Raw genomic sequence first — 24,832 nt, 5'->3', positions numbered from 1 at the left:
CTCCCTCCCTCAGTGAAAGGAAAATGTTCTCTTTTTAAAGCACAGGCCCAGCTGGAGTGCAACGTCATCTAAACAGGAAATCACCAAGATTCTAGGTAAAAGCGGTGCTTTAACTTTAAAGGTCACGCTTTTTCCTCCACTAAAGTGGGTGCTTCCTGCGCACCTACTATGCTCCAGGCACTTGGCTTGGAGTTGTTGTGGATCCCGCGTGTGCCCAGCACTTTGTGGGAGAACAGAGTAAATAAAGACAGACACCCCCAAAAATATATATATATTTTTTTTGTATCTGGCAAAACTTACAGGAGAGAGGTTATTTCGGGGCTGTGTCTTTTTCCTAAAACGTATCAATGAAAATAAAAGTCCTGAGTCCTCCCCCCTCGTTTGAGTGTCTCCAAAGTATCGGGGCTGAAGCCCGGGCAGGGCAAGTGCAAGGCCCAGGGCGGGGATGGGCGCGATAGGCGGGGCGGGTGACCAGGTGGAGGGGGCCGGGGGTTGGCCGGCGAGCTGCGCCAGAGGCAGGTGCCAGCGGAGAGTGGGCGGAGGTGCCGGCGCCCCGCCGGGCGGGAGAGGCCGCGCGCTACCTCGGCCTCGAGGAGTCCCGGCGCGCAGACGAGCTCGCCCCGGGGAGCCCCGGCTTCGCCAGCTCCCCTCTCCCGCCGCCCTCGCCAGCGGGTGCACGGGCGTCCCCGCCGCCCGCGGGAGGAGCCGCGCGAACAGTCGCAGCAGCAGCCGAGGCGACAGCATCCTCGGGAGAGCCGCCCAGCGCTCCGCAGCCGCCGGGCTCCTCCCGGGGCCGAGCGCCGCCCGCGCGCTCCGCGGCCCTCCGCCGTCGCCCCCTGCCCCGCCTCCCGCCCGCCTGCGGTTGGCAGCAGGACCCGCGCCCCGAGGCTCTTCACCTGCCGCGGGCGCCCGGAGAGAAGGCGCGAGAACCGGGCGCCCGGGAGACACCCTCGTCTCCCCTCTGCGCGGAGCCCGGACGCCCGCCACCGCCGCGAGCCGCGGCGCCTGGCGCACCCGGTACCCAAGTTCCGAGACGACACCCCTCCAAGGGGGCCTCCCAGCGCGCGGTGCGTTCCGGGCCCCTCGCTCCCGGCAGGCCCGCGGGACTCCAGGCGCCGCTTTTGCCTGCGCCCCCGTCGCCCCTCCGCGCCCAGGCTCCTGCCCGTGACCCCGGACACGGCCCGCGAGCCCCGGCTGGGCCATGCCCGGGCTGCGCCGGGACCGCCTGCTGACCCTGCTGCTGCTGGGCACACTGCTCTCCGCCGACCTCTACTTCCACCTTTGGCCCCAAGTGCAGCGCCAGCTGTGGCCGCGGCAGGACCCGCGCGCCTGCCCCTGCGCCGGCCGCCCCCCGCCCCCGGTCCCCGCCGCAGCCTCCTCGGACCCGGGCCTGGCGGCGCGTAACTTTTCCCAGGCCGGGCCCCGGGCGCAAGCGGACGGCGGGGGCCGCAGCGGCCCCGGCTCCAAGCTGCAGGCCCTCTTCGCCCACCCGCTGTACCACGCCGTGGAGGAGTCGCCGCTCCCTGGGCGCGAAGACTCGCTCCTGGCCGGCCAGGAGGCGCTGCGCTATTACCGCAGGAAAGTGGCCCGCTGGAACAGGTGAGGACCCAGCCCGGGAGGCGGAGAGTCGGCGACGTCCCCCGCCGCCCCCCGCCCCCAGACCTGCCCGCGCCGCCCGCCGCACCCGGCCTTGCCTGGGGCGGCTTCTCCCACCCTTAAGCCCCGGCCCTTGGCTCGGGGTTAGTCCCCATCTGAACCCCACCAGCTGCTGCGGCCCCCAGAGGTTAGCCCCAGTAAGAGCTCAGAGCGAGAAAAAGTTTGTCTGCTGCAGCCCCGAGAAGAGACGCTCTCCAGGCCCTCCCCCTTGAGCTCCTGGCTGTCCTGTCCTTAGCTAGGTCCCTGATGCGTCCCCCCCCTCCCCCCTTTCTCCCGGTCCTGATGGGGAAAGCGGCTGCTGCGTTCGGTTTTCCAGAATGAGATTTCCAAGCAGTCCCAACTCTAGGGCTGCTTTGAATTCAGAACTTAACCTCTGCTCTTTGGGCAGACTTGGGAGCCGTCCAGAAAGCAGTGCTCTTCCCTAGAAGAGCTCTTTCCCGTTTCCTTGTTCATCTGCCCAGTGTCAGAGACCAAAAGAGGTCAGCTGGGGCAGCAAGTAAAAGCTCTTCCCTTTAAACGTGGCTTGTCGCTTTCTGGAGAGTGTTACTTGAAGGCAGTTTTATTATAGTGAAGATTTGGACTGAAGGATCTCAGACTTGATGCTTTACCAGAGGAGATGAAACAAAGCTGCTTGGGAATCTTTAAAACCCAAAGCTAAATGTGGGGGGCGGGGGGGGGGGGGGGGGGACATATTTCGGGTAAAGTTAAGAAGGTTGTTTTTGTAAAAGGGTGGGGGATGTTGGGAAAGGCAAGATAGTCATTGCCGAGACTCGCCCCCCACACCCCCTATAACCCCCCACACCCCCCGCCCATGGCAGAAAGTCTTCTCTAGGAGGTGAGGACTCTCCTATGAAGTAGGGAACTTGTCTAAAGATCACTCACAGGCAACGTTCACTTTTGCACAACCACACCCATCACTTTTCTTCAACGAGAGATTTCAAAATGAGATGTCATCGGTGGTTTTTCTAGTCCCTCTGGACTATGGCGAGACCATATATCTTTGTTGAAACTCAGCGCGGATCAGACACCTACTTGAACTGTTTGCTGATTACTCTAGTGCTGAGGCTGCCTGGAGGACTGGGGGAACCTTCCGAAAGTGAAAGGAGGTAGAAGTTCAGTTACTGGCTGAAATCACTGTAGGGAATTTCAATTGTAATTCTATAGCCCTCGACTTTATATTAGAAAGAAAGTGGTTCTCCATTCCGTGGCTAATTGAGTGCAATCAAAAGGCAATTTGAGATTGCTTCTCAGACACTGTCATTTTCAATATTACCTTTATGTCATCAATCACATGAGAGTCTAGTTCAGTGAACTAGGAAATTTTGCTCTCAGAGAAATTAGCTACATGTCTTTTGGGGATTGCAGGGTGAGGGATTGTTGGTAAAGTCACTGGCAGCCTCGCTTTTGCAAAGTAGATCTGCATTCCTTAAGTTACTTTTCTGTCACCTTAAACTTCCTTAGGTTACTTCAGTCCTGCAGGAAACTTCAGGGGAATGTTTGGGCAGAAAAACAAAAAATCCTTCTCACCCAGCAATCCTACAGTTGATTTTGAGCTTGATGTCTACACTGGTTTGCATTGCAAAAATACATTTCCTGACTGGGAAAGACCTTGGTCATTTAGCAGAGAATCAGTGGGTGCTGTGACCTTGCAGTCTTCAGAGGTAATAGCGTGCTTTGGTGTGGTCGGTTGGATGTGAGGGCTGCAGTAAATGCCCCTTCTGGTCCCTTGCAGTACTAGAGACCACAGCAGCTCCCCCAGCTCCTCGAAGCTCCACTAGGGGGGTCAGCTCCACCTACCAATGTTGCAACTGCATCTCAGAGGCAAAGGACACCCCAGCTTACTGGAAACATCAAGTATATGTATTGTTACTAATATCAGAGTTAAAAGGGGAGCACCCAAGATTAACCAGTGTGAATTTGAGTCACACTTAGAGTTAGACTCTCATTACTTTAAACGAGAGCATGCTCAGATGCAGCATGAGCACATGTGGGAGTGCTGGCAAAGCCCAGGTGGCTGAAGGCTCCAGACCTCAGCACAAACAAATGAGTAGGACGGGCAGCAGAGAAGAAATAAATAGCATTGCTACTTGTTTTTCTCTTGCAGTTAGTAGCCACAACCAGGGACTTATTTAAAATCTAGTGATCTATAGACATAGGCAGTCGCCACCGTGTCAAGAGTTACCTATCATTAACTGCTGTCCAAAGAATTATACCAGCAAACTGTCACTCATACCAGGAGCTGCACCAGTAGTAAAATACACCAAATCAGCATTCTTCACCCTGGCGGGGAAGAGACCATGAGTCTCTCCAAGTGGGCAGTTTTTTTTCTGACACCCTCATCAGCAATGCTATGAAATCGAAAAGAATCTTTCTCCGACTTGAGCTGGTTAGCACTGGGAGGGAGGGAATGGCCTGCCTTTGTCCCTGCGCACTCCCTTTTGATTTCACACCCTGCAAGGTGGAGCTTCTACACGTGTTTCAGTGTTTCAGGTGCTCCATCAATGTTGGCTCGTTTGATCTCAAATACTTAAGAAATGCAAAAGGCACAGCCTGCGTGGAATGGGCCATCGGTATGCTCTCTATCCCGTGAACCTCCTCAACCTGCTTTTCTTCCCTCCCTTCCTCCCATGTCCCCTCAAGATGTAACTGAGTGTGGCACAATCCAGCTTTGAAATGTAATCAGGGAAAGTGTTTCTGTCAGACAGGCAGCCGCGGATCACAGCGCGAGAGCCAGCGTCAGGCAGCGTCAGGTGCAGTGACATGAGACACCTGTCTCGAATAGTGAAGAGGGGCAGCCACAGGCAGCAAGGAAAGTGTGCTGCTCCCCAAATTCCTGCCCCCTGCTGCTTCCAGAACTGTGCTGCTCCTAGTTCTTTTCCTTGATAGGCCATGATGGACTTCATGTACCGGGACAGGGCTTACCTGGAGCACAAGTGCTAGCCCTGTATCCTCAGACGTTGAATTTTGGGCTTCTTCCTTGGCCCTCAAGCTGCCCGAGCAGACAACTTCCATCCTTTGACATGTCAAAACGGGGCAGCCCGGCCTGGCCTTTATCCCAGATAGCTTTGGTCAGTTCCTCTGTAACTCTCTAGTCTTGGCAGTCAAGGTCAAACAGGGTCACGCCTCCCTGGTCAAGAGGCTCCAGACGCTACAGCACAATTGCGGGTTCTCTATTCTCTGCTTTTCTTTTTTGACATCTTCCTTAGATATCAGGAAGGTTACATTTTCAGCGTGTGTGTGTGTGTGTGTGTGCATGTGTGTATGTGTGTTTCCCACCACCAGAAGCTCCTGTCTTCCCCTTTCCTCCTACCTACTTGCTGTCACTACATGAAAAGTCTTGCCCTGAGTCTCTCTGAAAATCACAGCAAACAGACTGGGCAGCTTTTCAAAAGTGACAGTTGCTAAAGGGAAGTAAATTGGCTGAAGTTGTTCTAGGGGAAGCTTTGAGAAGATGCGGAAGCCAAGGCAGATAGAGGAAATGGGGGAGAAAGAGCCTGGCGAGATGAAAAAGAATTCAGCTGGAAATGAGAATTATCTAGTCCAAGAGTCTTTTAAAGAAAAGCTCCTTCCCGCTTGGCATCTGAAGTGTTGATCTGTTTATGCTCACCCTCTTTCTCTCCTTATCCCACCTCTTTATCCCCTTCCTGCTCACCTCATGCGGGCCCCAGATTGTTTGGAACATGGATTTCTTGAAAGCAGGGCGTTCAACCCACAGTGCAGATAAAAGCCCAGCTCCTGACTCGTGGATGGGGACCATTTACCTTTTTCCCAGTGTCAACAGGGTCTTGGCCCTTTCGTCTGATTCTTCCACCAGTGGTGCCAGGCTAAGAAGGGAAATGGCCTTCTGCAGTTTGAAAATGGACCAACCACCTCCATCATGGGCTGTGTGTGGTTTTCAGAGGGAGTAGCGGTCCTGGCTTCCTTTTCCCATTTCCCCAATTAGAGCCTTGCTCGGTTGGTTTTGGAAAAGCTGTTATTTTGGTGGTTTCCAAATCCCTGGACTTGCAACTGGAGAAAATCCCTCCACTCTTCTCAGAATCGAAAGCTCTGAACACATGGTTTCTGAGAGGCTAATGCAGAAGGCATTCCTGCCCCTTCTCCCTGATTCCAGGGCCCAGTCCTCACTGCCACGACTGTAGTGGAGACCTGATCAGGGAGCATATCAAGGTTGCTCGTCCAAGGAGGACGGGCACTTCCTGTTTCCAAATAGACCAAAATGAAACTCAGCCAAGAACTGGAGGGCGTTCTCCAGCTGTTCCATTGCTCCTAACCCTTTACACACTTCTTTCACCCCAACCAACGTCTCATCTACCCTGACAGCCCAACTGGTTAATTCTTTACATGTGAATCCCACTTCCTGAAATGTGCTTGTTATGTGCCAGGCACTTTACACACATTTGTTCATTTAGGCCACACAACTTCCCTAGAAATGGTTACTGGTGGTTGGCAGAATTCTCTGCTGGTCATCCAAGATGTCCAGCCCTGCGGTTCGTACACCTTCACTTTCTCACAGTTCTTTAATCAAATGCTAATCTAGGTACTGCCATGAAAGGATATTTCAGATGTAATTAAGGTCCCAGATGATCAATTGACCTTGAGATAGGGAGAGCCTCCAGGTGGGCCTGAATTAATCTCATGAGTATCTTAGAAGCAGTGAATTTTCTCTGGCTGTTCGAAAAGGAGGAAGTCAGAGCTTCCAAGCACAAGAAGGATCCCACACACCGTTGCAGTCTTGAAGAGGGAAGGGGCCACAAGGCAAGGGATACGAGCAACTTTTAGGAGCTGACATCAGCCTCCATCTGCCAGCCAGCGAAGAGTCAGGGACCTCAGTCCTACAAGCAAGTCAATTCTGCCAACAACAAGAATGCACTTGGAGGCAGATCCCCCACTTCCCCCGACCCTCCACATGTGAACTCAGCCCAGCTGACACCTTCATTTCAGCCTTTTAAGATCAAGCACAGAGAACCCAGCCACACCAGGCTGGACTTCTGACCAACAGAACTGGGAGCTAATAAATGGGTGTTGTTTTCAGCTACTACCTTTGTGGTCTTGTGTTACACAGCAATAGAAAAAATTACCGTATGGCCATTTACTTCTTTGTAGAAAGGAAGCTGGGAATGAGAAGGGTATGGAACTTGCCCAAGGTCAGGTAGTCAGCAAACCAGAGGCAGAATTTGTACCCAGAGGGTCTGGCTCCAGGATCCACACTCTCGACCACCAGTTCCACCACCCTGCATCCTCTGATACCCACAGTCCCTAGCTTTTTTCTGCTGGGAAAGCTTTTCCAACTACCCCACCCACTGTGATCCACCTCAACCACACTCATCTCCATTTGCACCAAATTATTTTTATGGCTGTGCACTGTGTCATGCCAGCTGCTCAGAGTTTCCTGTGAGGAGCCAGTGGCCATGGTCACTCTGCTTCATGGTTTGCCATAGGGTCGATCTACAGTAAATATTCGTAGAACAAATAATAGAGAACAGACCACACCAGGATTTGGGGACTGTTAGCAGATGGCCTATTATCTTTTATGGGAAAAAAGCAAAAAAAAAAAACAAAACACCTTAATGGTAAGTTGAGAAGATATCATTTGCCAAGAAGAGGAAATGTCTTCAACTTGATGTGCTTTCTGGAGAGGAGAAACCAAGCAGTCTTGCATTAAAACAGGAAACAGGGAGACCCTGACGGAGCCAAAGTGATTCGTGCTCTGCCCCTTGGGCAGCTGCTGACCTGTGTTTTTCTGTCATTATTCATTAAGCTGGAAGCTGATTAGACCTTCGGATTCTGTTGAAGTAGGGCTTGAAAAGAGCTGAAAGTCGTGTATGGAGCAGAAGTTGCCAGGAATAAAAGCATCTTGTACCTGTTATACTAGGCAGGCACACATATATATACGCCTAATGAAAGCCATATTATGGGAAAAGACTTAGCTCTTTTTGTGCTCTGTCACTTGGCAGAACACCTTATGGTTGAAATGTGAAATCAGGACAGAATTGAACTTGAGCACTTTGGAGATGCCAGTGGCCAGGACTTTGAATCTCTGAAGAAGCATTTAGGGAAGATTTTGGCATGAGCACTGGCAAGTTTAGGTCCCTGGAAAGGGCTTATTTTATTGAATTCACCAGCAATAAACCAGATAATGAATTTGGGAAGCCCCAGGGAACAGGAAATAGCAGAGGGCTTTCGTTCCTAAGAAACCAAGTGCCTATAATAAAATTCAGCAAAGTAAGAATAAAAGAGAATTTGAGGAACACTGGGGGGAAAATCAGGCGGCCTGGTAAGAGATGGGATTTTAGAAAACGTGGGAGGTGGATGGACTAGAAAAGACCTCTGCTGGCCAAAGCAAAGCAGAGCCGTGGGGCCCTGGGAAGTCAAGCGCAGCCTTGGATGGCCAGCTTGCCTTCTACTGGCAGCACCTGGGCCAGGCTCCCTAACCCTTAGATAAATATTTTTGATGATGCTAACCCAAATGGTTACCGAGGGACAAGTCGTCCCTCCTGGCCAATTGCTGTGCCCCACTTGAAATGGGATTTTTATCCTTCGGGCTCATTTTGTCTGCAGTGGCTGACTAGCTACAAATCATACAGGGAAAGTGTACTTATCTGCTCTCACAGCTCAGCTCATGTTCTTTTTACCCTGAGTTAAGAATTACACACAAGCAGGAGCTGCTTAGGTGTGCATTTCGTGCTCCTCCGAGCACTGAGCGATACTAGAGAAAGTCAGATCGACAAATCACAACTCTGTCATCAAATCGAGCCCCTCATTAACCAACAACGTTCTGTGAGCAAGTTTTTTAAACTGGGGTCATTGGAACCGACTGAGTTCAAGTAATGAGGTACATTATTTCCCTGAAGTTTTATGCAAAATGTGCATCTGTGCATACATCTCTTTTCCTAGGAAACAGGTTGCTATTATATATTCTCAAAGTATTCCCTACATTCATCAGGATTCTTTGGTTTCAAGCAACAGAAACCCGACTCCTACTAGCTTAACCAGGAAAGGGAGCTGTAAAGACTGGACTAACCAGACCTCCAGAGGAGCAGGAGAAGCAGGAGAAGCTGGCCGGGCAACCAGAGACAGCTTCCAAAACGGCATCAGGACTTTCTCTTCTCCTCTGTAGTTCATCTCCCTATCTGCAGCCCCTCCCGTGGCAAGATAACCAGACCAGTACTTATATCTTAACAGGACCAGACCAGACCAGAGAGGAAAGAGGGCTCCACCCAGTTCCAGAAATAAAGATCCTGGGCAGAGACACTGATTGGCCAGATCCAGAAATCCAGCCAGGCTGTCTGGGGCCGTAATTGACCCATTGAGTCAGTGCCCATCCCCCAATCAATTACCAATGCATACCTCAAACATGGCAGCTCTCCATTCAGCCTACATGGCACAGTGTGGGGAACAGGAGTTCCCCAAAAGGGGGTTAGGAGTGCAGACCACAAAGACCCTGGAGGAAACGCTGTGGGAGAAATGACACGGCAAGTTTCTCAACTTATGTCTGCTGCAGTTTCTGACTCGTAGAGCCACTGTTCTGGAATTTTAATAAGATTTTTTGTAAAAAAGCAAATGCATTCATCAATTCCCAACATATGCAAACTTTTAATGTCAACCATTGAAATCCTCCCCAAGGAAATAGAAATCTTTATTTATTTGGAGATCACTTAATTTGACCTTATTCTCTTCATGGAAGCCTTAAAAAAAAGAGAGATTAATGTGGCTGCAGCTCATTCTTGGGCCCACTAAAGAGTCTCTGAGACAGGAGAAAGAGAACTCTGCTGGAAGCCAAGATACGTCTGTGTTAATCTGGAGAAAAGCACTTCTCCTCTTCAGGCCAAAGTCTTCCTTTTGAAACAAAGAGGGTGAGTCTCCAAGCTCTGGCTTCCAAGCTTTGCACATCCTCAAGCTGGACGTCCTCTTCAGAGTCTGTCTGGGTGAAAATATGGCACAGTCATTTTCAGGCTATGCTTCGTGAACTGCCAGGGATCTGGGAGGTGTTTCCCAGCTTCTGCAGCGGTTGCTTGCATTTCAGTATGTTTAAAGTGTACTTCAAGCTAAAGCTGATGTAATAGGAGAAAACCCACACCCACTTGCACATACCACAGAGCAGTGAGCCTGCCACAGGATATTTGTGCTGACAGATGGTCTCTCCTCCCACCTCTGTGGAATTGAGGAATGTCCTGGAATTGCCAGGTGAGCTGTTGAAAACCATTTCCAGTTGCAACTAGTTATGTGTGTTCTCAGTACTTTTTTTTTTAATACTCTGCCTCCAAAACTATAGGCAGAAATTAACTGGATGCTAAAATAAGGCTATCCCTGCCCTCCATTACCCCTGATTTTGAAGCCTTGTGTTAACAATCCTAATATCCCTACTGTTCTCATTAAAAATAGCTTTACATGTTTTTCCATACAAATTAGATTTGAAGCCATAATTTAGGAATTTTATCTATTTTACATATTGGGGATCCTGTGGAAGAATTCTCTTAAGAGGCTTCACTTCTAGAAAATGTTTAGGAACCACTCATTTGGAATATACGTAAATTGAGATATCTTTTTACTTTCCTTTCTCTAAAATTGATATGCCTAAAACTAAAACCACCTTCCACTGCCACCCGCCACTCCCAAGTATTGTTGCTGAGGAGAGCACAGCCTCTGCTCTCTCGTGAGCCTCCTCTGTGACTTGGCCCATGTTTCTGGCCACTTGAGCAGAAGAGAGCTGTACTTGTGGTCCCTGTGTACTGTTAGCTTTTGCCGCATAATGAACCACTCCAAAACTGATTTAAAACCAGAGCCATTTATTTAGCTCATGGTTCCGTGGGCCTGCAGTGTCGGCTGGGCTCGGCTGAGCAGCTCTTCGGCCCCGGTTGGCGCCCAGGCGTCTGTGGTCAGGTTGAGACGGTGCTCTCAGTGGCGCATGGCCTCCCAGCCAGGCTTGTTCGCACAGAGGCAGCGCGGCTCTGAGAAGAAAGGGAGTGGATGTGTGCAAAGTCTCTTGAGGTCCAGCCCGGAACCCTCAAAACATCATTTCTGCCACAGTCTATTGGCCAAAGTTGATCAAAGACCATCGGGAAGATTTGGGCATCCTGGCCCTTGAAAAGGAGGGGGCTCTGTTCTACTGAGAAAAGGCTCCAGGGAAGTCCCTTCTGCTGGTCATTTGTCGGGTAGTGGGCAGACAGCTGTTGATGGAAAGATGCTCTTCCCATGTATTATTGAGGAACAAGCTCATAGAACTCTTAAAAAATCCAACAAGGCTAACCCACCTGGAATAGTCATAGACAATCCACCAGCTTGGGCCTGGCTCCGCCACAGCTGCCTGGGATGGAAGCAGCCCAGCTCTGAACTGTCTCCCTCCTCTCCATGTGGTCCTTCCAGCTTCAAGGGGCCGCTTGGCCTCCCTCTTCAAACCTCTTCAGCCTCCCTGACTCCCAGACAAGGCAGCCGCTATCTGCTCCTTAGGTAGAATATCTAGCTCTTCATTTATTCTCTTTTTAATCCGTTTACAGATAGACTTTATACTCTCCTTCTGGAGTCCATTTTGAGGTCAAAAGCTGAAAGCTCCGCTGGTGGGAAGCACTAGTGCTGTCTGTAAGCAAAACAAACAGCCCAGGAGGAGCAAGGTATAAGCAGAGAGCACTGTACCCGGGAACAAGCCCATAAAACCCTGGCCCCACCGGCCCCACGCCCCTTAGGTCAGGCACAGGGCCTGCAGCCTCATCTAAGGTGAGAACTCAAGGTGCTGAGGCTCCAGGGCAATGCTTGTAGGGCACATCCCTGGGGCAGTCCTCCATGAATCTAGACATTTCTGCAGAGCCTCTGATCAGTACTGAGTGGTGACCCATTTCAGATGAAACTCCCTGGTCCCACTTGGAGTGCAGCTTTTCAGGGCTGTTGTTCAGCACAGAGAAAAGGACTTTGCAGTTAGCCGAACCTGGAGGCAGGAACAAAGGCTCTCTTTATGGAGGTCGTGGAGTCAGACGGGATACCTGAGTACATTCACAGCCACCCACCTCTGTCCAGAAGTGAGTATGATCCAAGGGCCCACCTCACTTTTCCCCCGAAAGAACTTTGTAATCTGCTATGACAGATGAGCAAATGGGCCATCAGCAGCTGAGAGCTGTATGCCATGGGATGGGACTGAAGTCATCGAGGCTGAGCAACAGTAAAAGAGATTAAAACCAAATGCCCACTGTAGGTATTACAAAACCATCAATAAAGCAACCTGAGCTGCATCATTTGAGCAGTATAACCTACCCAGGTACCTTCCAGGTTAAACTCATTGCAAAATGTAAACCCCAGGTAACTCAACGAGACGACTTTCTGTTCAGTTATTAGCTGTAAACCCATTAAAAGGTGGAGGAAGTCAGCCAAGAACGATGAGCTGGCTTTTAGAGCATTTGCTCTGCAGCCCTTCTTTTTGGCAGTCACAGAGCCAGCGGTCTCTTAAGGCTGCTTCTAGTCTGTGAAAGTAAAACCATTTTATTCGCATCATGAAAATGCTTCTTCCTCACTGTCCTCCCGGGAGATGCTGGGCCAACTCATCCAAAAGTATTATTTACTCATCCGGATATAAATTTAAATTGGGAGGGCCCCCTGGAGATGACCAGCTGGTCCCTTCTTGCCTGCAGGTCCCCTGCGAGACCTTCCAGTCCCAACAACCTAAAGGAGTCCCCTGGCGCTCGCTTTCACTAATATCCCACTTTTTCATCATGGCTCTTAACCCAATTTAGCGCCTCCCTGTTTGTTGATTTGCTTGTTGTCTAACAAAGCTCCTTAAGGGCAGAGACCTTTGCAGCTTTGGTATTGTATCCCCAGAGTCTAAAATGTTCCTTGTATATAGTAGGTGCTCAGTAAATGCATGGCAAACAAGTGAATAAAAGAGAGTACTTAGAGGCTTTGTAGTAGGTCAACCTGGGTTTAAATCCTGAGCTTCGATTTCCTTGTCCTTAACATGGGACAGTAATGCCTCCCCCTCTGGGTGAGTGGTGTGTGTATGTGGGGCGGGGAGTGGGAAGATCGTGTATGTAACACAACTAGCGTGGTGCCTGGCGTATGCAGCCCCGACTCATCCATGGTTGAAAGACCATTATTTGGCTCTTCTTTATTGTACCGCATGGGTTATTTGATTCCTTCAATGCCCAGCCTTATCCATTTACGTTTGGTACTTAGTTTGATGATGCTGCAGAAGCAGCTTTTGTTGCCTCCAGTTGCCAAGGGAAAGCACTGACATTGTCCTTGTCTGACTTCACCACATCCGGCACTCGGAGAGGGAGAAGATGCACAGATCGATCGCACTCTGTCACTCTGACGCCCGATACCTCGTGCGTGCAAACAGGCAGAAAACACAGAATTAGATTCATCTGCATTTCGTGCATCTATTTCAGAAACTACAGCCTTGACACACACTCTTGTGTGATTTCAGTCGGCTCATTCCCAAACTACTTCGCTTGAAAAGGTATGAATCCTGCATTTCATGCCCCCTCCCTTTTTATTAGAGAACTTGTAAGCGCCCAGAAAAATTATGCAGAACATACCCTTATGCCTCCCCCCTATTATTTATACCTGGCATTACTATGTACACTTGTTACAATTAGTGAAAGACTGTTATTATAATTGTACAATTAGCTCTAGCCCTTGGTTTACATCAGAGCTCTCTGTCTGTGTTATACAAACCTCTGGGTTTGTTTTTTTTTTTAATTCAAGTAACATCTATGCAATCTAAAATTTCCCCTTTTAATCACATTCAAATATATACTTCAGTGCTGTTAATTATGTTCACAGTGTTGTACTGCCTTCACCACCATCCATTACCAAAACTTTTCAACATCACCCCAGAAAGGAACTTTGTACAATTCAAGCATTAACTCCCCTATTCCCTACCCTGACACCAGCCTCTGGTAAGCTATATTCTAGTTTCTGACTCTATGAATTTGTTTATTCTAATTATGTCATATCAAAGAGGTTGCACAATATTTGTTCTTTTTTCTGGCTTATTTCACTCAACATGATGTCTCAAGGTTTATCAGTGTTGTCTTGTTGCAAACACCCCTTTTTGTAATAATAAACTTTATTTTTAGGAAAGTTTTAGATAACAGAAAAGTTATATAAAAAATATATGGTTTTCCCATATAACCCCCCGCTTACCCACATTTTCCCCTATTAATAACATCTTACATTAGTATGGTACATTTTTTACAATTGATGAACCTATATTGAAGCATTGGTACTAATTAAATGTCTATAATTTACATTATAATTTATACTTTACACTGTACCTTTTTATAGGCCCTTGTAACGTCATTGTGAGCCTATCATTGGATGTGGGTGCCCCACCCCTTCCTCCCCAGGAGGGGCATAAACTTGTATGAGGCAGCTGGCTTTGGCAGAGAGCAAGTCCTGGAGCAGGATCCAGCTGTGAGCAGTCATCAGCAAACACACCTAGCAGCTGGGAGGAGTGTCTGGTCCTGAAGGGATGGTCCTGTAGGGGAGGGAGGGGGTACACCAGGCCATCCCCTACAACCTCATCAACCGAGAATACACAAGGGGTTGGAAATAAACTCAGAACTACCCAATATCTCAGTGAGACATAATATTTCTGCCTGGCCAACCCAAGATCAAGATCATGGCTTGTTCATCTTGAAATCCTCAGAATTTGGCATAGCACCAGGGCTCAGAAGTGTTGAATGAATGAATGAACTACATGTTCTCCCAAATGAAACCTAAGCATCTATTGCCTGGGGTGATGGGAGCATCTTCTCAGTTAAGGCCAAATGGAATTAGAACACCCAAGACTCCCCCAAAGAAGACCAAGGACAAGACGAGCTGCACGGCACTAACACAATTGTGGAAGTGCCTTGTCAACTGAATTCTTCCTCCTTCCACCTGGCTCCCCATAGAGGCAGAAAACCCACTCAGACACTGCTAATGGGGGTCACAAAAGAAATAGGAAGTCCAGGCTTTGCCCTCAACAATCACGCTGAACATACCAGGCAGCCTCTTCAGACACATGGTCTCAAATGAGCTGCAACTCAGAGCTTGTGATCTCTGTAGACAGAAGAGCAGACACACATGGAGAAGTCCTGTGGACTGCTCACATAAAATATGTAGGGGTATTTGGGGTGATGACTGTATTTGCAGCAGTGTTTTGAAAGGGAAACCCTGCGGTTCTTATTTTCACTTAGTCTGGATTTGTTTTTTGTGTTTTTTTAAATTAATTTATTGAAGTATATCACTCATACATAAATATACATAAGCAATAAGTGTATAATAATAATTGTGAACTTACAAAACAGACATATATAACAACATACAGGACTCTCATAACTCACCCTACCACCAATAACTTGCATTGTTGTTAGACCTTTTTAACTAATGATTGAAGAGTATTGTCAAAATATTACTACTAACCAAAGTATTTTCCCCTCAAAAACCCTACTATTATTATCTTTTATCATTTATATATGAACATACATAAACAATTAAGTGTATAGTAAAAGTTGTGAACCCACAAAGCAAACATGCATAACATCACATAAGGGTCCCATACATCAACCCATTTGTTGTGAGATATTTGCTACAAATTATGAAATAATATTGTCAAAATCTTACTACTAATCATAGTCCTTTTATTACATTTGGTGTGTTTTTCCCCCAACCCACCCTATTATTATTTTTTAAATGTGTTTTTTATGACAGAAGTTGTAAACTTATAAAACAATCATGCACATGTGCAGAACTCCCAAACAACACCCCTCCATCAACACACCACACTGTGATGGAACATTTGCCACAGATAAGATAATATCATCTGATTGATACCATGCCCATAGTGTGTATTTGGCTCACATTTTCCATACTGCATCATTATCAATACAGTACATCTTTTGCAGAGATGCAAGAATATTATGTTATTACTGCTAACCACAGTCCATAGGTCACTCCAGCTGTATTTTCCCCATGCTTCTCCACATTCCCAATACCCTGCAGTAGTGATGTACATTTGCTCTAGCTCACAAAGGACACTCTTGCCTCAGTACCATCAACCACAATTCTCATCAACTTCTTAGTTTACTGTACTTTTCAGTTCCTAGATTATTCTCTAACATTCTGTCAGTTGGCATTTACTTACCTAGACTACCATTTTCAGCCACATCCCCATTTATGAACTAGCTGTTACTCACTATGTTACCATCCACTCTATATATTTTCTACCCTTTTACAGTAAAGCTAATTAAAACTTCTGCATTCATTAAACATCACTAATCCATCTCAGTCCTCCTCTAATCTCCTTTAAGAATCCACCACCTACCACCTGGTCTTGAAGATATTTTCCTACAGTTTCTTCTAGAAGCCTTATGGTTCTTGCTTTTATGTTTAGGTTTTTGATCCATTTTGAGATCATTTTTGGATAAGCTGTGAGATAGGGGTCCTCTTTTCTTTTTTCGGCAATGGATATCCAATTCTTTCAGCACCATTTCTTGAATGGATTATTCTGCCTGAGCTGTGTGGGTTTGACAGGCTAGTCAAAAATCACTTGACCATACATGTGAGGGTCTGTTTCTGAATCATAAATTTGGTTCCATTGGTCTATCTGTCTGTCTTTATGTCAGTACCATGCTGTTTTACTATGCTGTTTTTATAGCTAGGTAATATCATTTAAAATCTGGAGATGAGGGTTCACTTTTCCTTTTTATGATGTTTCTGGCTATTCAGGACCCCTTACCCTTTCAAATAAATTTGATGATCATGTTTTCAATTTTTTTTTCAACGCTGGTGGAATTTTATTGGGATTTCATTGAGTCTGTATATCAATTTGAGTAGAATTGACATCTTTATGATATTTAGTCCTCCAATCCATAACCGTGGAATGTTATTTCAGTTATTTAGGCCTTTTTTTTTTTTTTTTTTTTTAAGATTTATTTATTTATTTAATTCCCCCCCTCCCCTGGTTGTCTGTTCTTGGTGTCTATTTGCTGCGTCTTGTTTCTTTGTCCTCTTCTGTTGTCGTCAGCGGCATGGGAAGTGTGGGCGGCGCCATTGCTGGGCAGGCTGCTCTTTCTTTTCACGCTGGGCGGCTTTCCTCACGGGCGCACTCCTTGCACGTGGGGCTCCCCCACACGGGGGACACCCTTGTGTGGCACGGCACTCCTTGCGCGCATCAGCACTGCGCATGGCCAGCTCCACACGGGTCAAGGAGGCCCAGGGTTTGAACCGCGGACCTCCCATATGGTAGACGGACGCCCTAACCGCTGGGCCAAAGTCCGTTTCCCTAGGCCTTTTTTAAATTTCTTTTAATATTGAGTTGCAGTTTTCTGAATATAAGTGCTTTATATTATTGATTAAGTTTATTCCTATTTGAGTTTTAGCTGTCATATTTTATTTTCACCACTCTCTTGACACTTTTAGTTACTTTAATTGACAGAAGTTTCATTTCTAGACACTCTTCCAGCCTCTCTCTCCTGTCTTTTCTTTTCAGACTCTAGCACACTCTTTAGTATTTCCTGAAACTCTGGTCTCTTGCTTAGAAATTCTCTCAGTTTCTGTTTATCTGCGAATATTCTAATCTTGCCTTCATTTTTGAAAGACAGTCTTGCTGGATATAAGATTCTTAGCTGGAAGTTTTTCTCTTGTAGTATCTTAAATATATCAGATTGCTGTCTTCTGGCCTCCATGGTTTCTGGTGAGAAATCAGCACTTAATCTTATTGGATATTCCTTATATGTTATCAGTTGCTTTTCTCTTGCTGTTCTCAGAATTCTCTCTTTGTATTTGACATTTGACATTCTGATGAGTATGTGTCTATTTGGATTTTTTCAGATAGGAGTACATTGTGCTTCTTGGACATGGATATCTATGTTCTTCAATAGAGTTGGGAAATTTTCTACCATTATTTCTTCAAATATTCCTTCTGCCCCTTTTCCCTTCTAGTCTCCTTCTGGGACAGTCATGACACATATGTTTGCATGCTTTTTGCCTTTTGCAGTTCCCTCAGACCTTGTTCAATTTTTTCCATTCTTTTCTTCATCTGTTCTTTTGTATATTCACTTTCAGAGGCCATTTCTTCAAACTCCTATTCCTTTCTTCTGCCTCCTCAAATCTGCTATTACATGATTCCAATGTTTTTTAAATTTCATTTATTGCATCTTTCATTCCCATAAGATCTGCTATTTTTCTATATATGCTTTCAAATTCTTCTTTGAGTTCATCGACTGACTTCTTAATATCCTTAATCTCTTTAGCCATCTCACTGAATTTTTTTTAAAGATTTATGTTTTTTTTATTTCTCTCCCTTTCCCTGCCCACCCCCACCCCTACCCCCCCCCAGTTGTCTACTCTCTGTATCCATTCGCTGTATGTTCTTCTGAGTCCACTTGTATTCTTGTCAGTGGTACCAGGAATCTGTGTCTCTCTTTGTTGCATCATCTTGCTGCGTCAGCTCTCCGTGTGTGTAGCACCACTTCTGGGCAGGCTGCACTTTTTTCACACTGGGCGGCTCTCCTTACAGGGCACACTCCTTCTGCGTGGGGCACCCTATGCAGCAGACACCCTTTTGTGGCTTGATACTCCTTGCACATATAAGCACTGCGCATGGGCCAGCTCATCACACAGGTCAGGAGGCCCTGGATTTGATCCCTGGACCTCCCATGTGGTAGGCAGATGCTCTATCTGTTGACCCAAATCCACTTCTCCTCATTGAAAATATTAAGAAGATTTGTTTGAACATCTATGATTAGTTGTCTCAACTCCTTTATGTCATCTGGAGGCTGATCTTGTTCCTTTAACTGACCCATAGCTTCCTGTTTCTTGGTGTGGATTGTAATTTTTTGTTGGTATCATGGCATCTGGCTTACTAGAGTATTTATTCTGGGTGCAGTTTTTCTCTTTAGTTTAGGACTTCCTGCCCTTTCTCCCTTGCTTGTTGTGCAGTAGGAGCCAAGTATATAGTTGGTGCTGTAAACTGTGGAGGCTCAAGCTGCCCTCATTGTGCCAGGGACTGGTGAAGCTTCTCACAACTTTTTCCTTTGCCAGGGGTAGGGACATAGTCACAGCTGTGTGGAATAATCCAAGTCGCACAGGCCTAGACTGTAGTTGCCCAGAGAGACTAGTAAAGCTTCATGTCCCTTTCTCCCCTGCCTGGGGCAGGGATGGAGTGGCAGGTGTGGGCATTAATCTATGCAGTGCAGGTCCAAGATAACCGCAGTTGCCCCAGTAGACTTCTGATTTTCAGTCTGTCAGCCAAAGTTACCTGCAGTTACCTGGATAGGCTGGCACAGCACCTGTCAGCCTTCTCCCTGCCAGAGGAGGGGCTGAAGCCTAGGCTAGGGCTGTGGGCCAATTTGGGTGAAAGAAACCAGTTCCTACTGTCACTGTGATTTTTGGTCAGCCCAGCTTCCCCTCAGGCTGGGGTAGAGTCAAAATGGTGGACACCAGCCTCTGTCCAACTTGGGCAGATTCCACCCCAGTTGTTGTCAGGGTTTTATCTTAGCCAGCTGAGTCTACCACTCAGTAGCCAAAATCAGCAGCTAACCTTCTCCTCTTCCCCTGTTTTTGGGAAATGGAGCCTCCAATTCCAGCTGCGGTACTGCTCCCGAGACAGCTTGTGCCTCCAGTGGAGGATGGGCACCAGCCTCCAGGGCATGGAGCACTCTACCTATGAGTCTTCTCTGCAGGTGGGCAGTTTCCTCCTTCCATTCCTTCAAGGATGTTACAGGACGCTCTTCTGGCCTCCTGAAGCCCCCAGACAGGTGCTTCAACTAGCTCCAGAGAGTTCTGGGTGTTTGCTAACTGCCCTGTAGCAGGAGCTGACTCTAGGAGCTCCTTACTCTGCCATCATCTTGCTAGTTCTCCAGACTTGTTTTTTAATGGTGGTGGTTATCAAAATGAAGTCCCACCCTATGCTATCAATGGCCCCCAGACCCCGAACTCCAAATTATTTATTCTTTAAAGTGAAAAACCACTGTAACTCATTTCGGTCTTCTACATCTGATAGTGAGGGTTTTTGAAAAAATTTTTAATAGCTTTATTATGTCTATTGGATCATATAACAATTACAATTAACATGGTAGATAATAATTATGTCAACTGGATTATATAACAAATGAAAACATTTAAGTTCATTTTACTGAGCATTGCATTTAAAATTTCAAAGTGGTTTGACATCAGAAGGGTTGAGAGGTTCATTAATTTAAAAAGCAAATCCAGATTCTCTCTTTTATATATATATTTATACATTTATATATATATATATATATATATATATATATATATATACTTTTTAAAAAATACTTAGATTATATAAATGTTACATTAAAAATGTAGGGGATTCCCATATGCCCCACCTCCCTACCCTTTATACACTTTCCCACATTAACAACATCCTTCATTAGTGTGGTACATTTGTTACAATTCATGAACACATATTGGAGCATTGCCACTAAGTGGATTATAATTTACATTATAGTTTACACTCCGTCCTGCATAGTTTTGTCAGTTATGACAGATATATAATGGCCTGTATCTGTCATTGAAACGTCATTCCGGACAGTTCCAATGTCCCGAAAATGCCCCCATATTATACTTATTTTTCCCTCTCCCTCCCCTTAGAGACTCTTAAACCCTCCCTTGAACTGTTTGGCATGTTATTAAAGTTAGACATGGAACTATGCTTGTGAGCTGATAAACCTAAAATAAGAACAAGGCCTAGAGCAACATTGTGCCTTGGAATTTCCTCCTGTCAGCCTTCATGTTACTCAAATGTGGCCAGTCTCAAAGCCAAACTCAGCATGTAAATGCAATGCCTTCCCCCCAGCGTGGGACATGACACCCGGGGATGAGCCTCCCTGGCAACGAGGGACCACTATCAACTACCAACTGATGATGCAACTGGAAAATGACCTTATACAGAAGGTTCAATGCGGATCAGCAGAATATCCACGTCTACACAAAATACCATGACTTTAAAATGCTGTTTGACCTAAAGTAAGGGGGAAATGAAAAGGAGAAATGAGTTTATATGGCTACGAGTTTCTAAAAAAGAGTCTGGAGGCTGGCAGAAGGATTGCCCTCATGCACAACTGAGCAGAGTCAGAGAGACAGATAAAGCAGATACAACCCCCAGATATTGGTTCCTTTGAGGGCTAAAGAGACCCATGGGAGTTATGGTCATGGCCGATGGGGTTAACTACCAGGGCAGATGGCCCCTCTTTGGAAATGGTGTTTATGTGTGATGAATCTGGACTCAGATGGGATCTCCCTTCATAAGACTTTCATGCTAATGTGCTGGAGGTGCAGTTAATGTTGGGGTTTAAGATATATTTAGGGGATTTGAATCTCTGGACTGACAATGTGATAGCCAGGTCCTGAGCCTCAACAGACTCCAGCACCTACAATCTGATCTATTGGACTTACCACACTCAGCTAAGATGGAGTTGAAGAAGGACAACCACCACACCATGGAGCCTAGAGTGATTACAACTGAAAATGGGAGGATTGCATCCAGCATCCATGTGGAATCTGAGCCTCCTCTTGACATAGAGGTGCAATGGACACAACCAATCCAATGTCCACATAGAAGAGGTGGCATTGGATTGGGAAAAGTGGACATGGTGGACGATGGGTATGGGGAAAGGCAGGAAGAGATGAGAGGTGGAGGCGTCTTTGGGACATGGAGCTGCCCTGGATGGTGCTTCAGAGGTAATCACCGGACATTGTAAATCCTCACAGGGCCCACTGGATGGAATGGAGGAGAGTATGGGCCATGATGTGAACCATTGTCTATGAGGTGCAGAGGTGCCCAAAGATGTACTTACCAAATCCAATGGATGTGTCATGATGATGGGAACGAGTGTTGTTGGGGGGGGGAGAGGGGGGGTGGGGGGGTGGGGTTGAATGGGACCTCACATATATATTTTTAATGTAATATTATTACAAAGTCAATTAAAAAAAAAAAAGTTAGACATGAAGTTACACTGTATGCCAAAATATATCCCAAATAGATTAAAGATTTATGTTTATAAATAAAATAAAAGTACTATAAGCAAAGATAGGTGAATGTTTATTAGATACAGAGGTAGGAAAAATCAAAGAAAGAAACCATTAAAGAAAAAACTGATAGAAATGAAAATTTAAAACGCTTTTTTTTTTATTTAAAACTTTCGATTTTCCAAAATAGTATCAATTAAGTATAAAAGCTAAAAAATACATTTGGAAAATACTTGTGACATATGAGAGAGACAAAGAGTTACCTTCCTTATTAAACGCTCTTAGAAATTATCCCGGAGCCACTGCATGCCCTAGCGGTGCGGAGGTTCCTGCAGCCCGCGGGCCCGACGAGGCGGCGCGTCCCGCCGGGCAGGCGGGGAAGGCCGACTCCAAGTCCCCCCGCGCACGCCAGGGAGCGGGGTGCGAGGAGAGCGGGTCCTCGCGCGGGCATTCCCACCCACAGCGCCAAGAGGCTGGGTGGGGGGTGTCCGTGCTTTTAAAACTCGAAAAAACAAACTGAAGTCGGGGTTCGCTCTTCATCCCAGCCTAGCCCCATACAATTCCCTGCAAATACCAAAACTTCGAAACGGGAGAGAACCCGCCCCTACACGCCAGCGCTGAAGGAGTTCTCTGCGGTCAAGGAGAAACACCGACGTTCAACTGCAGCTTTTTCCTGGGAATGTCCAAGTTTGAAAAGCCAGCCTGGTAGGAAGATCAGTAAAATGTATTTGGAAGTAGAGGACATGTATTTCCTCCCAATCTTGCATTTGGAGTTTCCCTTGAGTCCCCGCCTTCTTAAATCTGATGTTTGTTTCAAATCAGGGTTAAACTTCTCGATATAGAAAAGGAAGAAAATCTCTAAGTTAAAAAAAAAAAATCGCCCCCCACCCCTGCCCCATGTCTCCCGGGCTCGGTGAGCCTCCGGCTTACGAGGGCAGCCCAGTTAAGGAACATGGATTTTCCTGGCGCTCTTTGACCACGCTTCTCTCTAGGGCCAGCCACACTGCCAGCAGCATCTCCTCCCACTCATGGCCCTTCCCAAAGCTTTTAATTATTTAGTCTCTAACCTCCACTGGAAAGCATTCCATAAACAAGGAGAGGCAAAGGCGCATGCTCTCCTTCAGCGCCGCCAGGTGAAGATTGAGGATGAAAAGCAGAAAGAAGAGTGAAAAGTACTAGGCCCCATTCATCAGGCAGACCTGCGAACCCGGCCCCATTCCCCAGCCACGTGGAGAAACGCAGGGTGGCTCTTCGGTGCTCGGGGCCCAGGAGGCCTGGGGTGTGGCAAGGGGACTCGGGGCCGTCCCGGGCCAGGAAAGCTGCTGATGCCAAGGCCTTGGAAATGTGGTCTGAAGCCAAGGATGATTTGAAAGGACAAAAAGAAAACGTTTGTGAGGAGGCCTTCCGGTGTCAGGGCGCCTGGCAGCGCAGACCTGGGGCTGGGGTGCTTGTTTTAATTAAATCGCCAGCACCGAGGCAGGCCACCCTGGGGTGGGAAGGACACCCACCCCCCCTTGGAAAAACACAAGCGCCCGAGGAAGGCCCTCTGGGTCTAGGTGGTTTGGAGCTGGCAGAGAAGGGTGGGGGGCCCAGGGCTGGCTGCCGGGGGAATGGAGCCAGCCCTTAGCGGGTATTTCACATTTAATTCCCAGCCGGTCCACCTGTGTTCCTGGACTGACAGTGGGTAATTGGGAAAGGGGATGTTGCTCTTTTGATGGCCCGCGCCAGCCACACTGGATTTGACTTCACAGGCCCAACCCCAGAGCCAGGAGCACAGAGCCAAGGGGGAGGGATGGCAGGGGAGGGGGCTACCGGGGAGGGAGCGCCGAGGCCCTGGGGGAAAACAATTATTAAGATAGTAACACGGAAAAGGCAACAGAAAGAAGTGCATGTGTAAAAAAAAAAAAAAAAAAAAGTGGAAGAAAATGCTTAACCTTACTAATTTGGATCAAAACAGCGAGATAAATTGTAGCTATCAAATTGGCAAAGTCTTGAGGAAATGATGGATCCTGGTGGGGCGGCTGTGCTGCAGCACATGTTCTCACCCTGCTCTAGGAGTATGGATCAATACAGACTTTCTAGAAGGCAAGTTGGCAGTAAGCATCAAAAGCATTAAAAATAGGCCAACTCATTGCTCTAATATGTTCGCTTCCAATAACTTATCTTAAGGAAATACTTAGTTTCACAACAAAACTTATGTACAAAAACTTCCATCTCAGTGAAAAAGTATTAATAGAAACCACCTGCATATTCAATGGTAAAGAACTGGTTAAACCATATTGCATAGCACACCACAATCTCATCAAAAACTGCATTCTGGAAGAATGCTGGGAGCATCTGGGAATGCCCGTGATTATATTCTTAACTGAAGGACATATTTTATGCATGACATATAGTATGATCTCAGTTTTTTGTAGGTGTATATCAGGGTCTAACCAAGAGGCAGAAACCTCATGGTAAGTTGAATGGGGGAAAGTTTAATATAAAGAAGTACTCACTATGACAGGGATTGGAATATGGGGGGATTGACCAGTATGAAGTAAAGAGAACCCTAAAGAATATAGGAAATACTCATGTAAGGAGCAGCTGCTATACCTTGGACTGAGATGGACACCCAGGAAAGGGGCCCCTGTCCCAGGTCTGAGATCTAGATCTCCTTGTTAGAGAGGGCATGGCCGCAGGACACTGCATGTCAGGGAAGGTGCTGGCGGAACTTCCTGGGTGCTAGGGGAAGCCGTTGTCCTGGAGGTACCATAACTTGGAACTTGCTGCAAAGACTCCAAAGGGGTGCAAGTGAAGACGCTGACCCCTGGGTGCTGCTGGCTGCCCCAAGTTGTAGGATCCTGGCACTGAAGTAGCTGCTCACTGCAAGGGCCCGGTGAGGGAAGCATACCAAAACCAAGAAGAGAAAAAAAATCCTTCCCTCCATCAGGCCAAGGGAGAAATATTTAAAGAACCCAGCTCCATTTTTGCAGAGCAAGCAATGAACATGGATTTGGAGGTAAAATGTAAGTTAACTAGCGCAAGGCAGAAGTTTTTATCTACAGGGCAAGATTATGGGTTATGGTGTTTTGTTTGTTTGTATTACTTTATTTTCCCCCAATTTTCTATGCTAACAGTAGTTTACTTTGATAATGTGGGATCATTATTTGTTGAATCTCCCAGCCATATCCTGATTTCAGACTTGCAGTTGAATTGCAACTCTGCG

General features: G+C 47.0%; 1 protein-coding gene across 1 annotated transcript in view; it reads left to right on the top strand.

Annotated features, from left to right (window-relative positions):
- Positions 1-544: 544 nt before the first annotated feature.
- FAM20A (FAM20A golgi associated secretory pathway pseudokinase) overlaps positions 545-24,832 on the top strand; it is a 64,099-nt gene continuing 39,811 nt past the window's right edge. The window contains exon 1 of the mRNA XM_004459490.5: positions 545-1,599. Within this exon, the coding sequence (XP_004459547.2) occupies positions 1,202-1,599 (398 nt within the window). The 5' untranslated portion in view covers positions 545-1,201. The remainder of the gene's footprint in view (positions 1,600-24,832) is intronic.

The sequence above is a fragment of the Dasypus novemcinctus genome, chromosome 21 (genome assembly GCF_030445035.2).
Source record: "Dasypus novemcinctus isolate mDasNov1 chromosome 21, mDasNov1.1.hap2, whole genome shotgun sequence".
In the NCBI taxonomy this organism is placed as follows: Eukaryota; Metazoa; Chordata; class Mammalia; order Cingulata; family Dasypodidae; genus Dasypus; species Dasypus novemcinctus.
This window is presented reverse-complemented; position numbering and strand designations above follow the sequence as displayed.